The 16,033-nt window shown below is 43.9% G+C and overlaps 1 protein-coding gene across 1 annotated transcript in view; it reads right to left on the reverse strand.

The window, feature by feature from the left end:
* Positions 1 to 3,592: 3,592 nt before the first annotated feature.
* The window catches only part of LMF1 (lipase maturation factor 1), a 212,017-nt gene continuing 199,576 nt past the window's right edge, over positions 3,593 to 16,033 (reverse strand). The window contains exons 10-11 of the mRNA XM_075830593.1: positions 9,779 to 9,891; positions 3,593 to 4,884 (exon numbers count right to left, since the gene is read on the reverse strand). Of these exons, the coding sequence (XP_075686708.1) occupies positions 4,698 to 4,884; positions 9,779 to 9,891 (300 nt within the window). The 3' untranslated portion in view covers positions 3,593 to 4,697. The remainder of the gene's footprint in view (positions 4,885 to 9,778; positions 9,892 to 16,033) is intronic.

The raw sequence follows: 16,033 nt of genomic DNA on the forward strand, positions 1-16,033 counted from the left end.
ATCTATCTATCTATCTATCTATCTATCTCATATCTATCTATCTAATATCTATCTATCTAATATCTATCTATCTAATATCTATCTATCTAATATCTATCTATCTATCTATCTATCTATCTATCTAATATCTATCTCATATCAATCTATCTATCTATCTATCTATCTATCTATCTAATATCTATCTATCTATCTATCTCATATCTATCTCTCTTTTTTAACCCTTTATACATGACTCACACATGTCAGAATGTTCCCTCTTTCTATAACCTCACGAGTGGCTCTTAGGGATACATAGTGGGATGAGGGGGTGCTAAGAGGGTCACAGGATCATCCTAGAAAAAAAAAAACCACCAGGGGATTCTGCTACAGATGCTGCACCCATGGTGGGACGGGGGTTAAACCACACGATCCAACCAGATGGAGAGGTGTAGGCAGAAGTCAGATCCAAGATTACAGCGGAGGTTAAGGGTGTGTGGGAATAAATACTCAGGCTGTGAATCCCTAACCCCTTCGCTGCTGGATACCCCGGCTCATGACTCTGACATCTATCACTGCCTACTCAGAAATCATTTCAACTGTGGCTGAACTACATCCCTAATGACCCCCACTCAATGTGAAAACTACAGAGGATAATACTGCAAGAAGGCAAACCCTATCTGCTTAAAGGGACACAGTACATTTGTCAGTGTAATTGGCTTCATAACATTATATACAGTAGCAGCAGAAACCATGTCTGCATCCCGTCATCCACATGGAGGTAATTAGCAAGTGACATCCCCCTGTACTGTCACTTGTTAATCGTCGATGCACCGCACACTGATGAGATGACACTTGTGCACTATTTGCTGTTTTCTTTTTTTTGGTCGGGTTGGTTCTCTATGGGTCTAGGGATAAGTTGTACAGGCCAAGTGCAAAAATATCATGAATACCTCTCCCCTTTTCCTGAACATTTTCATACTATTCAATATCTTAAATTGGAAAAGAGACACAACTAACCCTTCCCCACAAATGCCCCCTGCCGCAAAGATTCCCTTAAAGGGCCAACTACAGATGCTCCCATACAGTGTCTCAAGTCTAAAATGCCCCCATAAAGTACCTGCCACAGACTAACTTTAGGTGCTCTTCTAAAGTGTCTCAGCCTCAGATGCCCCCATAGAGTGCCTGCCACAGTGAAGCACTTAGAGTGGCAACTACAGATGCTTTCCTACAGTGTCAACCTCAGATGCCCCCATAGAATGCCTGCCACAGAGATGCCGCCAGAGTGCACACAAAACATGCTCTAAGACTCAGATACCCTCATCTTAGATGCCCACCCTAGAGCCAACCACAGATGCTCCCATATAGTGTCTCTGACTCATATGACCCCATAGAGTACCTGACACAGAGATGCCCCAAGAGTGCTACCAAGCAGTCTCAGATACCCCTCATCTCAGATGCGCCCCTGAATGCCTACCACAAATGCTCCGGGACTTCACCGATGCTGAAGACATTTTGCACTAGGGTTATAGCAGCCTTGGAGCTAAGGACAAAAAGAGCAGTCTGCCATACTTAGAAAAGATGGAATTCCCCTTTAAATTGTTAATAATGACAGTAAAATGTCCTAATACATTAGAAGAGGGACCAAGCCACTCTATGCGGTGTGAACCGGAGGCCGTACATCATGTGCGAAGGGCAATAATGGACGTTGAGGGTGTAATTTAGGCCCAGCTCTGTGATGTCTTCCCCAGATTTATAGGTTCTCATAATTCACCGTGATGGTGCCATCAGTTTGGTAAAGCTGTAAAGCGAGAATGACCTGTAGCGGAGAGCCTGAGGGAGTCGTCTTCTCCCAGCGCCACACTCAGTGCCGCTCTCCTGCCTCACCATCGCCTCTCATTTTTTTCTTTTATAATTAAGAATTGATTTGTGACCTCTAAGTTAATGAGGTGACAGAAGTCTGAAGGATTTCTGGACTAGTTCCAGCTCCTTCTGGCACCACGACCCCCTGCTTTAAACAGCCCCAAATGCTCATTTGTTCTTTACCGCACCCCAGGGAACGCCGCACCAACTCCCCCCTTAACTCCCCCCATATGTACAAATGTACAGGAGGAAAATGGTGGCTGGTACAACTCATCTAGCCGTTGTTTACTTAATATTAGCGCCATACGACTGGCAACGTTTCAAAAAGAGGCAAACAGGACAATAGCTGGTGGTTTCTGCATGTGGCAGGGAATGAGACAGCTAAACTGGACGGCAAGTGGCAGGTGACATGGAAAAAACCTTATTGAAAGATGCATGAAAGATGGTGCTTTCATTAAGATGTCTTTTTTGCCTCCTTTGGAAGGACTTTTGCAGAATATATTAGAGGAATTGCTTAAATACCATTCCCAAAAATGTTATCGGAGTCAGACTTGTTAGCTATGGCAAAGTTCCGATTGAAGAATTGATCCCATATAAACATGCAGATTTTCAGGAGACATTTATATTCACTATGGCCTCCCCAGCTACTCTGATTTACAGTAGTCTGTAGCATTATAAAAAAAAACATGAAAAATATTTTTCATGATAATTTTGTTTTTCGGACAATAGAGGGTAGAAGGGGATGGAAATTTACCAAGCACATTACATTAATGAAAAAGCATAAATATTTTTGACAGAAGAGGTCAGAGCTCTTTTCCACTACGAGGCTTTGCTGCAAATTTTTTTTAAAATTTTTCTGCGAAGCAAAATTAAAGGGGTATTCTGGTTTCAGCAAATCAAGGTTATGCATTGTATAATGAAAAGTTACAAAATTTTCCAATATACTTTCTGTATTAATTCCTTACGGTTTGCCAGATCTCTGCTTGCAGTCATTCAATCGGAATCTTTATTGTTTACATCCAATGGATAAAAAAAATCTGTCCAGGTCACGTGATGGACACACGGGTGTAGAGCTTGTTACAGTACAGTTATCAGAGCTCTGTTTTGTAACGAACCATGCACCTGTCATGCATCACATGACCAGGACAGATTACCATTGAATGACAGCAAACAGAGATCTTGAGAAACATGAGGAATTGATACAGAAAGTATATTGAAAAATTGATAACTTTAAATTATACAAGAATGACCCATATTTGCTGAAACCAGATGACCCCTTTAAGTTCTATGCTGAAATTATATTAAAGGGTAACTAATCTGACATGTCATAGTGACATGTCAGAAGTTTTGATTGGTGGGGGTCCGAGCACTGAGACCCCCACCAATGGCTAAAACGAAGCGCGTGTGAGCGCTCAGCTGCTTCGTGTCTGTTCGTTTTTTTCCGGAAATCAATGTATCGGAGTACGGGCTCAATAGAAAGTCTATGAGCCCGTACTCCGATACATCGACTTTCCTGAAAATTCCGAACAGAAACGAAGCGGTCGAGCGCTCACACGAACACTTCTGCCGCTTCGTTCTAGCGATTGGTGAGGGTCTCAGTGCTCGGACCCCCACCAATCAAAACTTCTGACATGTCACTATGAGATGTCAGAAGTTTGTTGAACGTTTAGTTACCCTTTAAATCGTGTATCGCGGTCGCAGTAGTCTCCCGTTGAAACGAATAAGTAAAGCACGAGACAATGCGCTGATGAAGAATAATTCAAAGTATCAAAATTTATTAATTCTGGTCAATTCACCAAAAAGTCTGAACAATTATTTCTGATTTTGCTTCCACGCACAGTGTATAGAAACCTCCACGGATCATAAACTCCTGGTAGATAATCATGCGGCTAATGGACGGAATTCCAAGCAGAAGGGTTTAGGATTTTATGGTTTGCACAGAACAGAACAGCTGGGACGTGTTTTGCAGGGAATTCCCGCACATAACACAATACCACTGAGCATTACTGAAAGCAGCAGGTTGCAGTGGATGATGTATCCAACAATTCATTGTGAGCAATGGACGGGATCCAGAAGTGGCTGTGCTGCGGCCGCCCCACTTATGAATAAACGTGCGACTCTATATTTTATGTCTTTACCTAGAAAAATGAAGAAAGCTGGATAGGATAGGCTAATATTCACATCTGTTTAGTCTGAGAATGCTATACATACAGATGTAGCAGAGCCGAGTTTGTCATACTGGCATAGTTGGGTACGCTAGTTATACGATGCACTGCACCAGTGGCTCCCAAACTTCTTCAGGCCACTAGACCCCAAATCAATTAAAGACCCCACAGAGGAACAAACAGTATAAACACAAATTCAGCTCTGCTACATCTGTACATCACGTAAGCAGTGTATATCAACCAATTTACTATTATTATATGGATCCAATCAGCATCATTGAATATATATAGCTATAGGGTCATTTTTTGTTAAATAAATCAACCAGGACAAAATGTTTCATGAATTAGAGATTCAGGACCATGATGCTTTGTGGCAACATGCACCAATCAAACTTCTCCAAGCATGGGCGGAGCTTTCTTCAAATTTCATGATAATATAAAATTCACATGCAGTACCCCTTCTCACCAGTGTGCATGTAGAGCCCTTTTTTCCATAGACACCAATGCAACAGCGCCCCAGCAATGGGTAGCGGTAATTTTTTTTTTAGAAATAAAAGGGACATGTGATTGTGTATAGAATTGGTCCTGTACCACGTAACCATGTATTGGCGCTGATTATAGTAGTAGTGTGAGTTATAAGAACGACCGCGCGGTCTGGAGCAGCGCTATAATCTGTATAAAAAGTATAAACTCTTATTTCTGCTTGCTTGGTGTTGAAGGCAGAGGCCAAGATCGAGACTGGAAATATTTCTTGAGTCCTTGAAGATTGACGGGTGGGAAGTATGGGGCAATTCTCTTCCGTATCCACCATTTGCCCTCGGAGGCATGTGTACCCCAGATGCGGGTGAATTTGTATCGAAAGTGTTCTCCCCTAATCCACCTGCAGGGGGCAGAAGAAGGAGAAACATAAATATGAAGAGTTATTGGTTCATTTCAGGAGACAAGGTGAACCATTCAGGACGGTCAGGCATTGGGTATGGTTGAGGTTTGATCGGATCCCAAACCGGAAGGTTAAATTAAAAATGAAGCAACTTTACAAATAGTCTTGATTAAAAATCGCCTACAGTTTTATGTATACAGCTCCTATGCAGAGCTATGTCACCATGGTTACAGACTACAAACAAACCCTGTGCAGTCTGATCTGGCAGCCGTTTTCCATAGGTCTCCTACATTGTGCTAACTTTCCAAATGTGAGCTAAAATGAGATGGCAGGGAGTATGACTGCAGGATCAGACTACAGATTTTGTTTGTAGTCTGTAACCATGGAGACACAGGTCTGCATAGGAGCTTTAGGGTATGTGCACACACACTAATTACGTCCGTAATTGACGGACGTATTTCGGCCGCAAGTCCCGGACCGAACACAGTGCAGGGAGCCGGGCTCCTAGCATCATACTTATGTACGACGCTAGGAGTCCCTGCCTCGCTGCAGGACAACTGTCCCGTACTGTAATCATGTTTTCAGTACGGGACAGTTGTCTTGCAGCGAGGCAGGGACTCCTAGCATCGTACATAACTATGATGCTAGGAGCCCGGCTCCCTGCACTGTGTTCGGTCCGGGACTTGCGGCCGAAATACGTCCGTCAATTACGGACGTAATTAGTGTGTGTGCACATACCCTAAGACACAAAACTATAGGAGATTTGTAATCAAGTCTATTTGTAAAGATGCTTTGCCTTTCATTTTAGATGAATTGGAGCAATAGGAAAAAACTTGATCGCGAAGGTGAACATATCCTTTAAGAGCCTAAAATGCAGGTAATGGGGGCGCAGTGCAAATTGGACCCTTTTCATGATTCATGCAGGGTCCACATAGAAAAGTCTCTATAGAAAAAAACAAACTTCCAATTAAATTGCTCAAAAATTCTTAGTTGACACTTATCTGATCCCGGGAAAGTTGGGTGACAACCAATAACAGATCTATATGAGAGCAGGGAATCACTGCTAACTAGTGGAATTCAAGAACCTCGAAAAGTCCGCTTTGGGGGTTTGTAATGGCTTCCAAAATTACTTCTTGCCAAGAAAGCAGCATAACAATTTGGCCTCCATTCCAGTTCCTATTGGGGTGATCACCCATCTTTTCCGGATTCCTGAATGTCCAATCAGAAAAAAAAGGTGACGTATCCCTGCATAACCAGACCTGGTTTGCCCTTCAGGACCCCACAAAAGTGTCAACCTCTCTGGAAGCGGTAATAGCGCCCCAAAACTAGAAACTACGCAAGACTAAGAGCGACTCAAGACTATATTTAAAGGGGAAATGCCCTTTAAAGTGAATTTGGCTTTTCAGCTCTGCTTGCAGGGAAGTAGTTAACGCGGCATACTCCATGTCGCCCGGTAGCAGCTGCGAGGTGGGGGTGGGGGCGACTTTCACGGTTGTATCACATAAGCGCCCTGGTGTTACGACATCTTCCAACTGTACGCGCTAAAAATTAGAAGCAATATTTAAGTTTTAGGGGTGGGGGGGGGGGAACGGGGTAAATCTCACAGACAGCTGTAATTAGTTCCAGAGGGCAACAGCTGTCCCCCGGCCGAACAGCTGAGAGGTTTTTGGAGGGAAAAACAGGAACTGTGTTTTCTGTCAAAATTAACGACCTGACAAGGGCGGCGAGGGTGGGGAATAAGCCGAAACATGAGTTTTATTATTCCATCCGTGCCTTTAATATATGTGATTTGCTTTTTTATCTGGAGACCTCTTTGCAGGGTTTCCCTCCTAATTGTAAATCAAAGCGAGGACGTTGGTGGAGAAACATAAATTCATTAAAAGCCATAAAAGCCTCTCACGGTTTTCAGCTCGGGCCTGTGAGCCGCGGATATAAAGTCATCCCAGTGTGTAAAGTCTCCGGCAATTAATAGGCTGCCGCTTTTTTAGATTGAATCTCGCGTTTCACCAGAATTCCTCTGTGGCTGAGGTGAGATGTTTCTGCAATAGAAACGCGTGTGCGTATATCACCGGCGCTAATAAACCGCGTCAGGTCAAAGAAGCCGGTTAATTGGCGCATTAAATGGGGGGACACTGTGGGAGTTGGGTAAAAAAAAAAATGGTCTCCATAACGGATCAGCTGAAAATAATCCCGATGCTTGTATATACCCCATAAATTACCGTAAATTCCTTAAAGGGCTTTTCCAGATTAGCTTAATCATTGTATCATGAAAAGTTCTGCAACTTTCTAATATACTCTGTGTAAGCATTCCTCACCATGTTCAAGATCTCTGCTTGCTGTCAGTAAATGAGAACATTCTCGATTACATCTAGAGGTTGAAAACCCTCTACAGACCTAATAATTCTCACAGCTGAAGGTTTGTTACAATTGGATCCAGTCTAGACAATCCTCTGTGAGCTAAATACATCAGCAGCACAAATCTGTTTTTGTTACAATGTATCAGTAGAGGTGAAATGTATCAGTCTGGAGTCTAGTGTGTTTACCCCACACAGGATTGTCTAGACTGGATACAATTGTAGCAAGTTTTTCCACTGTGAGAAGTATTAGGACTACATGGGTTTTCAGGTCTTCGATGTAAACAAGAATGTTTCCATTCATTGACAGCAAACAGGGTAAAAATGTTTTTATTTAACCTTACAAAGCTGCTATATTTTTAGTCAGGGGAAAAACAATTAGTAGTGGCCACAGAGCTCCCTCAATATCACAGACAGCACAGCTCCAAATCCCCTGCATAGACATAGAGTTAAAGGCTATGTACACCTTTGAAATAAATTTTTATTTTTTTTATAAAATAAAAATGTCTATCAGTGTTAATTGGTGCAACTTCCTAAATACATTTTATTAAAAATAATTGTTACTTTTTGAGATACAGCTGCTTTGTTTCCTGTATACAGAGCAGCTGTATCTTGTGCAGTATCCTGTATATGTCAGGTCCGTAGGACTGACGGGTTCAGTGTCAGCGGGTCGGATCCACCTGTAATCCAACACATCAAAGTTATGAACAGTCAGAGACCCGCTGACACTGAACCCTGTCAGTCCCGCGGACCTGACAGTTACAGGATACAGCTGCTCTATAAACAGGATACAAAGCAGCTGTATCTCAAAAAGTACAATAATATGTAATAAAATGTATTTAGAAAGTTGCACCAAACACACTGATAGACATTTTTTTTTAAATAAAAAAAAACAAGAAACTATGTCAAATGTGTACATAGCCTTTATATGATAAAATTCTATCTACCTGCAGCCACCACTAGGGGGAGCTTACTGCATACTGTTTATACATAGAACTCATTAATTACACAATATGCAGTGAGCTCCCTCTAGTGGTGGCTGCAGGTAGACAGAATTTTATCATGTAACTATATCTATGCAGGGGATTTGGCGCTCGGTATCAGAAAAAAAGCCTCTATAAGGATATCTTAAGAAATAAATCAGCCCAGACGGTGGAGATTCCCTTTAAATCTGACACTGTGATGGTGCTATGTAGATGTGACTATGAACATCAGGTAATACAGTCACGTATGTATAGTAAAGTTAACTCCTTAAGTGCTGCCCTAAGCCTGGCCAGGTAAGGTGACAGGAAGCATTACCCTTGTGGATCTAATATTCGGGGGAGGTGTAACCTAATACGGGCTAGGACTTGGCACTGTCCCAGGCTCTGATTTTCTGGCTTGTTCAGCCGCCACAGTATTAGGCAATAAAGTAAAATGAACAATAAACTGGAGAGCGCTTTCATTTGGGCAAGTCCTCTGGTAATTCCTTTTATGTTGCAGTAGCTCTAGTGATGGGGCTTAAGTAGTTCCCCCCCTACTGTACCAGTACGCATGGACTCTCTGCAGTTGGCACAGTGTCCGGCATCTCAGCAGAAGAAGTCAACAAGCTGGGATTAAAAGCAGATCACCGTGGGTTTACAAGGAAAACTCCAGTCATAACATCATTTTACACCGATGACTCCCCCCACCCCGCCCTCCAATATGAGGCCGGAGATGAAAGCGTATAGACCCCTTATTTTTTATTTACTCATCGCCCATGATGCATCATTTTCAGCTGCCATTTTTAAATTCATTCCATCCCACTAACCTGCTAGTTGACACCTGTGTAGAAAGGTCTATGGCTGACAAGTTTAGTGGTGTGGGAAAAAAGGTGTCATGAAGAGCATAACCACAGGCTGCTACAATGTAGAGACCATACTGTAACATGAAACACAGGAAGAACAAAGCTTGTACAATGGGCAGTCATATTTGACGGGAGATTTCCTTATAACCAAGAGGATGGGGCCCCTGGCCATAAACAGGAATATACCAGGATCTTCCGGGACTTTGATATTGATGACCCATCATTGAATAGGACTGAGCTGCAATACCAGGCGCAGCCACTACCGAATGTGTGGAGCTGTCCCTGGTAAGCAATGAAAAGGCACCAGAGCGTCACAACACCTTCAATCAGCTGATTGGTGGGGGGAGTCGGACCCACACCGATCTGATATTAATGACCTCTCCTAAGGATCTATATGATCTAATAATGATGACCTATCCTAAGGATCGGTTATCAATATAAAAATCCCCTTTAAATACAAAAGACCTGATTAGGATCTGCTATTGTTTTTGTTTTTTTTAAACCCTCCCTTGAAGTACCACTCCTCACCACTGGGAGCAGCAAATCCTTTTTATAAACACCTTACAGCAGCGCCCTCTAGCAGTTGCATATTATTCAGCACTGCTATCACTTGTGCTGTGCTACCGTCTGGCACCATCTTCAGTAATAATTCAGTAAATGGTCTAGTGAACCTTACCAAAATAAAATATTTAGAAAATGGTCTCCAGTCACTCACCTGGGGGGTCCATTCTCCCAGAAGGGGTTAAAAGCCAGGAGTGAGGTTGCCGTGGGCTCATTAGCTAGTAGCTTCCCAGCAAGATGTATTACCCATTCATTCTGTTCATAGGTCTGACGGGACATGGAAGAAACACATGAGATGCAGAAACTTCAGTCGATAACACAGACAAAAATCACTAAAAATAATACATTTATTATGAATTCAATATAATTCTACAAATTTTTACATTTACATTTTCCTGTAATAAAATGCAGTACCTACTAATAGCCAGCAGGGTGCACTTTTACCACTGCTCAGTTTATTGTGCCATATACAGGTCACTGGGGCACATATATCCCTGTCTCATTCCATAGGTGACATATTTATACCCAAATGAATCCACTTTCTGGGACACCTACCAACGTTTTTCTGTATTTCTGTTACAATTATTTGCATTACATGTTGAGTATTTATTAAAGCGATCTGCCACTTGCAGAAGAAGCAGTGTCCATGACCGGCCGACAAGCCCTACGTCAGTTCACACTTGTTCTATAGTATGTGCAGTATTCTGCCAGTGTCGTGAGACATTTCGAGGAATACAATGCACAGACCGACAACAGCAGATTGTGGAGTGTATGGAGCGTATGCATACAAATTCTGTATTCTGCAGCTGTAGCTCCTCATTCTCTCCGCCTCCCTTTCTATAAAGCATTTAATATATGTGTAACACTGGGAATAGTCTCACATACTAGACAACAGAGAGACATTATTGTAAGAGAATACTATACGGCCTGTTTTATGCAAGAGCCTAATGCATGCGCCACCTGGTGGTCCATGCGGGACATTGCATGAGCCCAAAGCACCTGGTGTAAATAACACACCGCCTGCTGCAGTTTCTGCCTCAGCAAGTACCAATAATGTATTCAATTTCATTTTTATTTCCAAATAAACCTTCATTTCCTCCGCCGGTAGCTTTCCTGCGCTCTCGGTTACATCATTCGCAGTCAGCTTCACAGCGCGGTGCTGCAAATCTTGCCCAGAGGGCGAGACGTAAAGGGCCTCGTGTGCCGTGGCATGACTGGTACGGCTCCTGCCAGTTTTTTTTCCCACTCGGGGTGAATGACTCAGAGCAGGATTGCTGAGCCCGCTCCCAGGGGCATACGGAAGTGAGAGCCAGTTCCGCAGACCAGGAGACGCGTTTATGGCAGGAGTGGATTCCCTCGCTGATTGATGGAGACACAGCTATGGACTGGATCTCGGTGTGGGATATGTGTCAGGGCGCTGCCCGCGGTGCCGGCATTTGCTCCTTGGTTAGTTTACGACGTGACTCCAGCTTCTTGCTTTCCACACCAGCAGTTTGGGCAGGGACGTTAGCGCCGCTTCTTGCTTGGTTGAAGGCGCTGCCAACTTTTAACCATGGACACCGGTTGGCAGGGGTTTCAGGGCATACTGCAAAGCAATGTATTGAAATAGCCCAAGATATTGGTTTCTTCTGCAAGTATTATGGCCGTGTCTTATGATGCAATATGGCCGCAGGGTAACAAGTCCTGAGGTTAACCCTTTCCCAAACCACAGGGACCCGCTCATATACCGTACGTGTAGGACGATGGGGGTCAATGACGTTTTAAGAACTGGTCCTGCTAAAAAGTAAAAGGTTCATTGGGCTGTACTAATTTTTAAAGGGGCAGACATTTTCTAAACAGCTCCCTTTATAATAAATAGGGGGCCCCCACATTAATCCCAATCAGATGATGGTGGAATGAAGCTGGAATCACCGTGTAGAACAATGAGTTCCTAATAAAAAAAAAGTTTTGCAACTTTCTAATTTACTTTATGTTTAAATTTCAATGTTTAAGATCTCCACTTGCTGTCAGTGAACAGGAATATTCTGACAGTCTGTACAGACCTAATACTTGTCACAGCTGAGGGTTAACAATTAAACAGCCTGGACTTCAGACTGATACATTTTACCTGCACTGAAATAGGGTAGCAAACTGTCAAGACATAATTTACAGTTTGTTACGGTATACACTGTAACAAACCCTCAGTAGTGTGAACAGGATTAGGTCAGGGTGGCTTCTCACCCTCCAAATGGAAACAAAGAATGTGTCCATTCACTGATGACAAGCAGCAATCTTGAAAAATGGTGAGGACTTGAAACACAAAGTATTTTATGAAGTTTCAGAAATGTTCGTTGGACTAGACCTTTAGGCTGGGTTCACACGTGGCGGAATTTCACTTGAATTCCACAGCGGACACTCCGCAGCGTTAATCCGCAGCGGAGCCGTTTCTCCATTGACTTCCACTTCTATTTAGAAGTGTTCGTTTAGACGATGCGTAAAATTCCGCTGCGGAGCATAGGCTGCGGTGCGGAATTTGGTGTCCGCAGCATGCTCTGTCTGTTGCGGAGTTGTGGCGGACTGGTTGCGGACTCACGGCGGAATTTCTCCATTGACTTCAATGGAGATTCTAAATTCCGCAATGAAGTCCGCAGCTGTCATGCACATGTTATGTGTGCTGCGGAGCGTATTGGTTTTACTACCATGACATTTCTTCATTCTGGCTGGACCTATGTATTTCTAGGTCTACAGCCAGACTGAGGAAGTCAATGGGGCTCCAGTAATGACGGGAGCGTTGCTAGGAGACGTCAGTAAATAGTCACTGTCCAGGGTGCTGAAAGAGTTAAGCGATCGGCAGTAACTGTTTCTGCACCCGGGACAGTGACTACCGATCACAATATACAGCAACCTGTAAAAACATATAAGTTCATACTTACCGAGAACTCCCTGCGTCTGTCTCCAGTCCGGCCTCCCAGGATGACGTTTCAGTGTAAGTGACGGCTGCAGCCAATCACAGGCCAAGCACAGGCTGCAGCGGTCACATGGACTGCCGCGTCATCCAGGGAGGTCGGGCTGGATGCCGAAAGAGGGACGCGTCACCAAGACAACGGCCGGTAAGTATGAAATTCGTTTACTTTCACTAGGGAAAGTGCTGTCCCTTCTCTCTATCCTGCACTGATAGGGAGAAGGGAAGCACTTTTACCGCAGTCCGCAGCAGCTAGTCCGCATCAATTTACTGCACATTTTGGGCAGATCCGCCGCAGAATCTGCAACGCAGATTCTGTGCAGCATTGATGCGGACAGTTGCGGAGGAAATCCGCCACGTGTGGGCATGCCCTTAAGGGAATTTTATTATCTGGTTAACAAAGGAGGAACAACAACAATGGGGACGGGTATAAACATATTACAATGGGTCCTCTGCCGACTCCGGTAATGTAACCTGTATCTATACTCTTGGAAGGTACTGATTCTCCTTGTGGAGATCCAGCTGGTAGGAATCTTAAGGGCAATGCTTCCTGGGAAAACTATGCAAAATAGCTCTCCTGCAGAAGAAAACTGTCTCTCTAGTGCCTCCTATAGGTGACTACCCTGTAAGTCAATGTCCGACACTTTATAGAGCCTTGAAACATGACTCAAGTTAATAACCAAACCAGAGACCAGACAGCACTGTTTCGGAGTTGTTGCTCCTCATCAGCACAGAATAGCGGTCTGGTTGGCTGAGTGAGATTTCTTCTTTCCGGAGGAGAGCAATGTTACATACAGTATCCATACTGATCTACATGCACTGGAGCTATTGCAGGGAATCGCTCATCAAGCAATTCCCTAATATATTAAAGTGACACTACTAGCCACATCTCACACCAAAAGTTTCTCTTAGATAATGACAGTGTCACTTTAAGCTTGGCATTGTTTGGGTATTCAATGTTTTACATGGATTGACCGCCGCGGGCTGTATGCCAGGGGTACCCACGTGTTGTTTATTTTCTGGGTCCTGCAGATGGACTCCATTATTGATGAGCGAATACTAGAATCTGTGAAATGTGGTGGCTGTGTAAATCCCCGAGCGATCAGCCGAGCGCATTGTTAGCCCGGGTGGTGTGGGAGCAGTCAGATGCTGCTGGCTTGTGTCAGGATGTGAGGTGTGAATTAGACTGGCAGAAGGCGAGACGTGAAACACTAGTGCATTGTTCGGAGCGCACGTTCCTGACTGGCAGCGGCAATCCCAGCCCCGTGCACGACCATCAGGCCTGGATCTGCAGTGGCAGGAGGTCGTTCAACCTCTGGGGCTGTCACTGTAGGAGCAGCGTTATCTTCCCGTCCTGAGCTACATCAAAAAATCCAAAATATCCTCAGTAAATAGGAGTCTGGTGTAAATAAGGCGGAAAAAGTTCTGAAACTTTCTAATATACTTTGTATTCCAAGTTCTCATTACATTGGATCTCTGCTTGCAGCCGTGAATGGAAACATTCTTGTTTATTTTTTTTGGAAGCTGAAAACCTGTCCTCACCTAAGGGTTTGTTACAATGTATCAGTGGTAAGCAAGTAAATCAAAGAAATGGGGGTTTGTATGTGATCTGGATGAGATTTCAGCCTTAGGATGTAAACTAGAATATTTTCATTCGCTGGCAGCAAGCAGGGATCTTGAAAATGGTAAGAAATTGAAAGCTGCAGAAACATTTACAAAGGATAAGCTTTGTTTTATGAAATCTGAAAAACCATTTTACCATGTGATGTAGCTGTTTGTTAGTAATATCTGGTTCTTGGAAAGCTGGGTGACAACCAATATGGTCGCCATTCCATTTCTATTTGGGGTAGTCACCCAGCTGTCCTGTAGTCTTTCATGGAATATTTGCCTGGTTATGTCGATATACAGAAGCAGGGAATGTAACATTGCACAACTAGGTTAGATTTGCCATTCGGGAGTCCAGGAAAGCTGGGTTGTTGCTGTAAGGCAGATCTGCCTTGTTATGCAGGAGCACAGTAATGGAAGATATAACATTCAATAATTTGGCAACTCTTCTGGGTAAGTGCCTTAGAAAGCTGGGATGCAGTAATGGCGGCCATATTGTCTGTCACCCAGCTTTCCCAGAGACAGATATAACAATGGCTGAATTTTAACCACTATACATAAATGTAGAAGGGACAGTCATATTCCATATAAGCCAATGGGAACTGCGCCTGTGGGTGCCCAAGGGCATATGTACCATGTAGACAGCCCATACTGCTTCTATGGGGCCCTTGAGAAGAAGGGGCCCAGCTTATCCCTCCTCGCTAAGATCTATCCCCTGGATAGATCTGCAAATGCCCAGAGGGTAATGCCACCCTATTCTACAGGGGATGGAAAGCTCAAACAAGCTCTGGGCCCCCTCGTCCTTGGGTGGGGGTTGTAATAGAGGGGCCCTAGTCCATTCTGGAGGGTAATGATTTCTATAGATGTCAATGGGGAGAAAAAGTGTCATGGAGGATGGCATTGTCTTGAGACGATATGCACTGGGCATTGCATGGCACATCTAACCATCTGGCCCAGCTTCTTTTGATGCCAATGTCCTGCACTTTCCCATCACAGACCAATACTTGTACATACACTATCACTATCAAAAAGGTTCAAGCTGCAGAGGCGACAAGGCTTTTTTACAGTAAGAACGGTGAATCTATGGAATAGTCACCGCAGGAGCCGTCACAGCAGGGACAGTAGACACCGCAGGAGCTGGTCACAGCAGGGACAGTAGATGGCTTTAAAAAAGGGTTAGATAATTTCCTAGAACAAAAAAATATTAGCTCCTATGTGTAGAAATTTTTCCTTCCCTTTTCCCGTCCCTTGGTTGAACTTGATGGACATGTGTCTTTTTTCAGCCGTACTAACTATGTAACTATGTAACTATGTAACTGTGTTGGCACCATCACGGTGACGATGCCAACCAGTCACGGACACATTACACCTACCCTAGAGCTACACGGCTCTGCTACATAAATGAGTAGCTTTGGCATTAAGGAATGTAAATATTTTTCTTGCACACACCCGGCTAAACACGATGCCGCTGTCATTAATCTTATGCCCCCCTCCCCGGCAGGTCTGTCTCCCCTGGGTGCCAGCTGCCCGCTGCCTTTCCAGCGGTAACCTCAGCACGTGCTGTTATTACTGGACACTTCTCCGCATAGTAAATAAGAGCCACTTCCACTCGGCGGGCTCGCCTTTGTTCGGCTTTGTAGTAATAGGGATTTATTTAACCCCTTCTCCGAACATTGGGGTCACTGCATGTTTAGGACTGGTGTAAAATTATTAAATAGCATTTCCCCTTTAAATATTCTAATCATCTGTTCCTGGAAAAGCTGGGTGAATTCCTATAGGAATAGTTATGTGGACATAGTGGTTGTCAGGAAGAGGAAAACACAAGGATTGGGTGTCAATATGGTCTCCAGCCTTCCTAGACTC

The sequence above is a fragment of the Rhinoderma darwinii genome, chromosome 6 (genome assembly GCF_050947455.1).
Source record: "Rhinoderma darwinii isolate aRhiDar2 chromosome 6, aRhiDar2.hap1, whole genome shotgun sequence".
In the NCBI taxonomy this organism is placed as follows: Eukaryota; Metazoa; Chordata; class Amphibia; order Anura; family Rhinodermatidae; genus Rhinoderma; species Rhinoderma darwinii.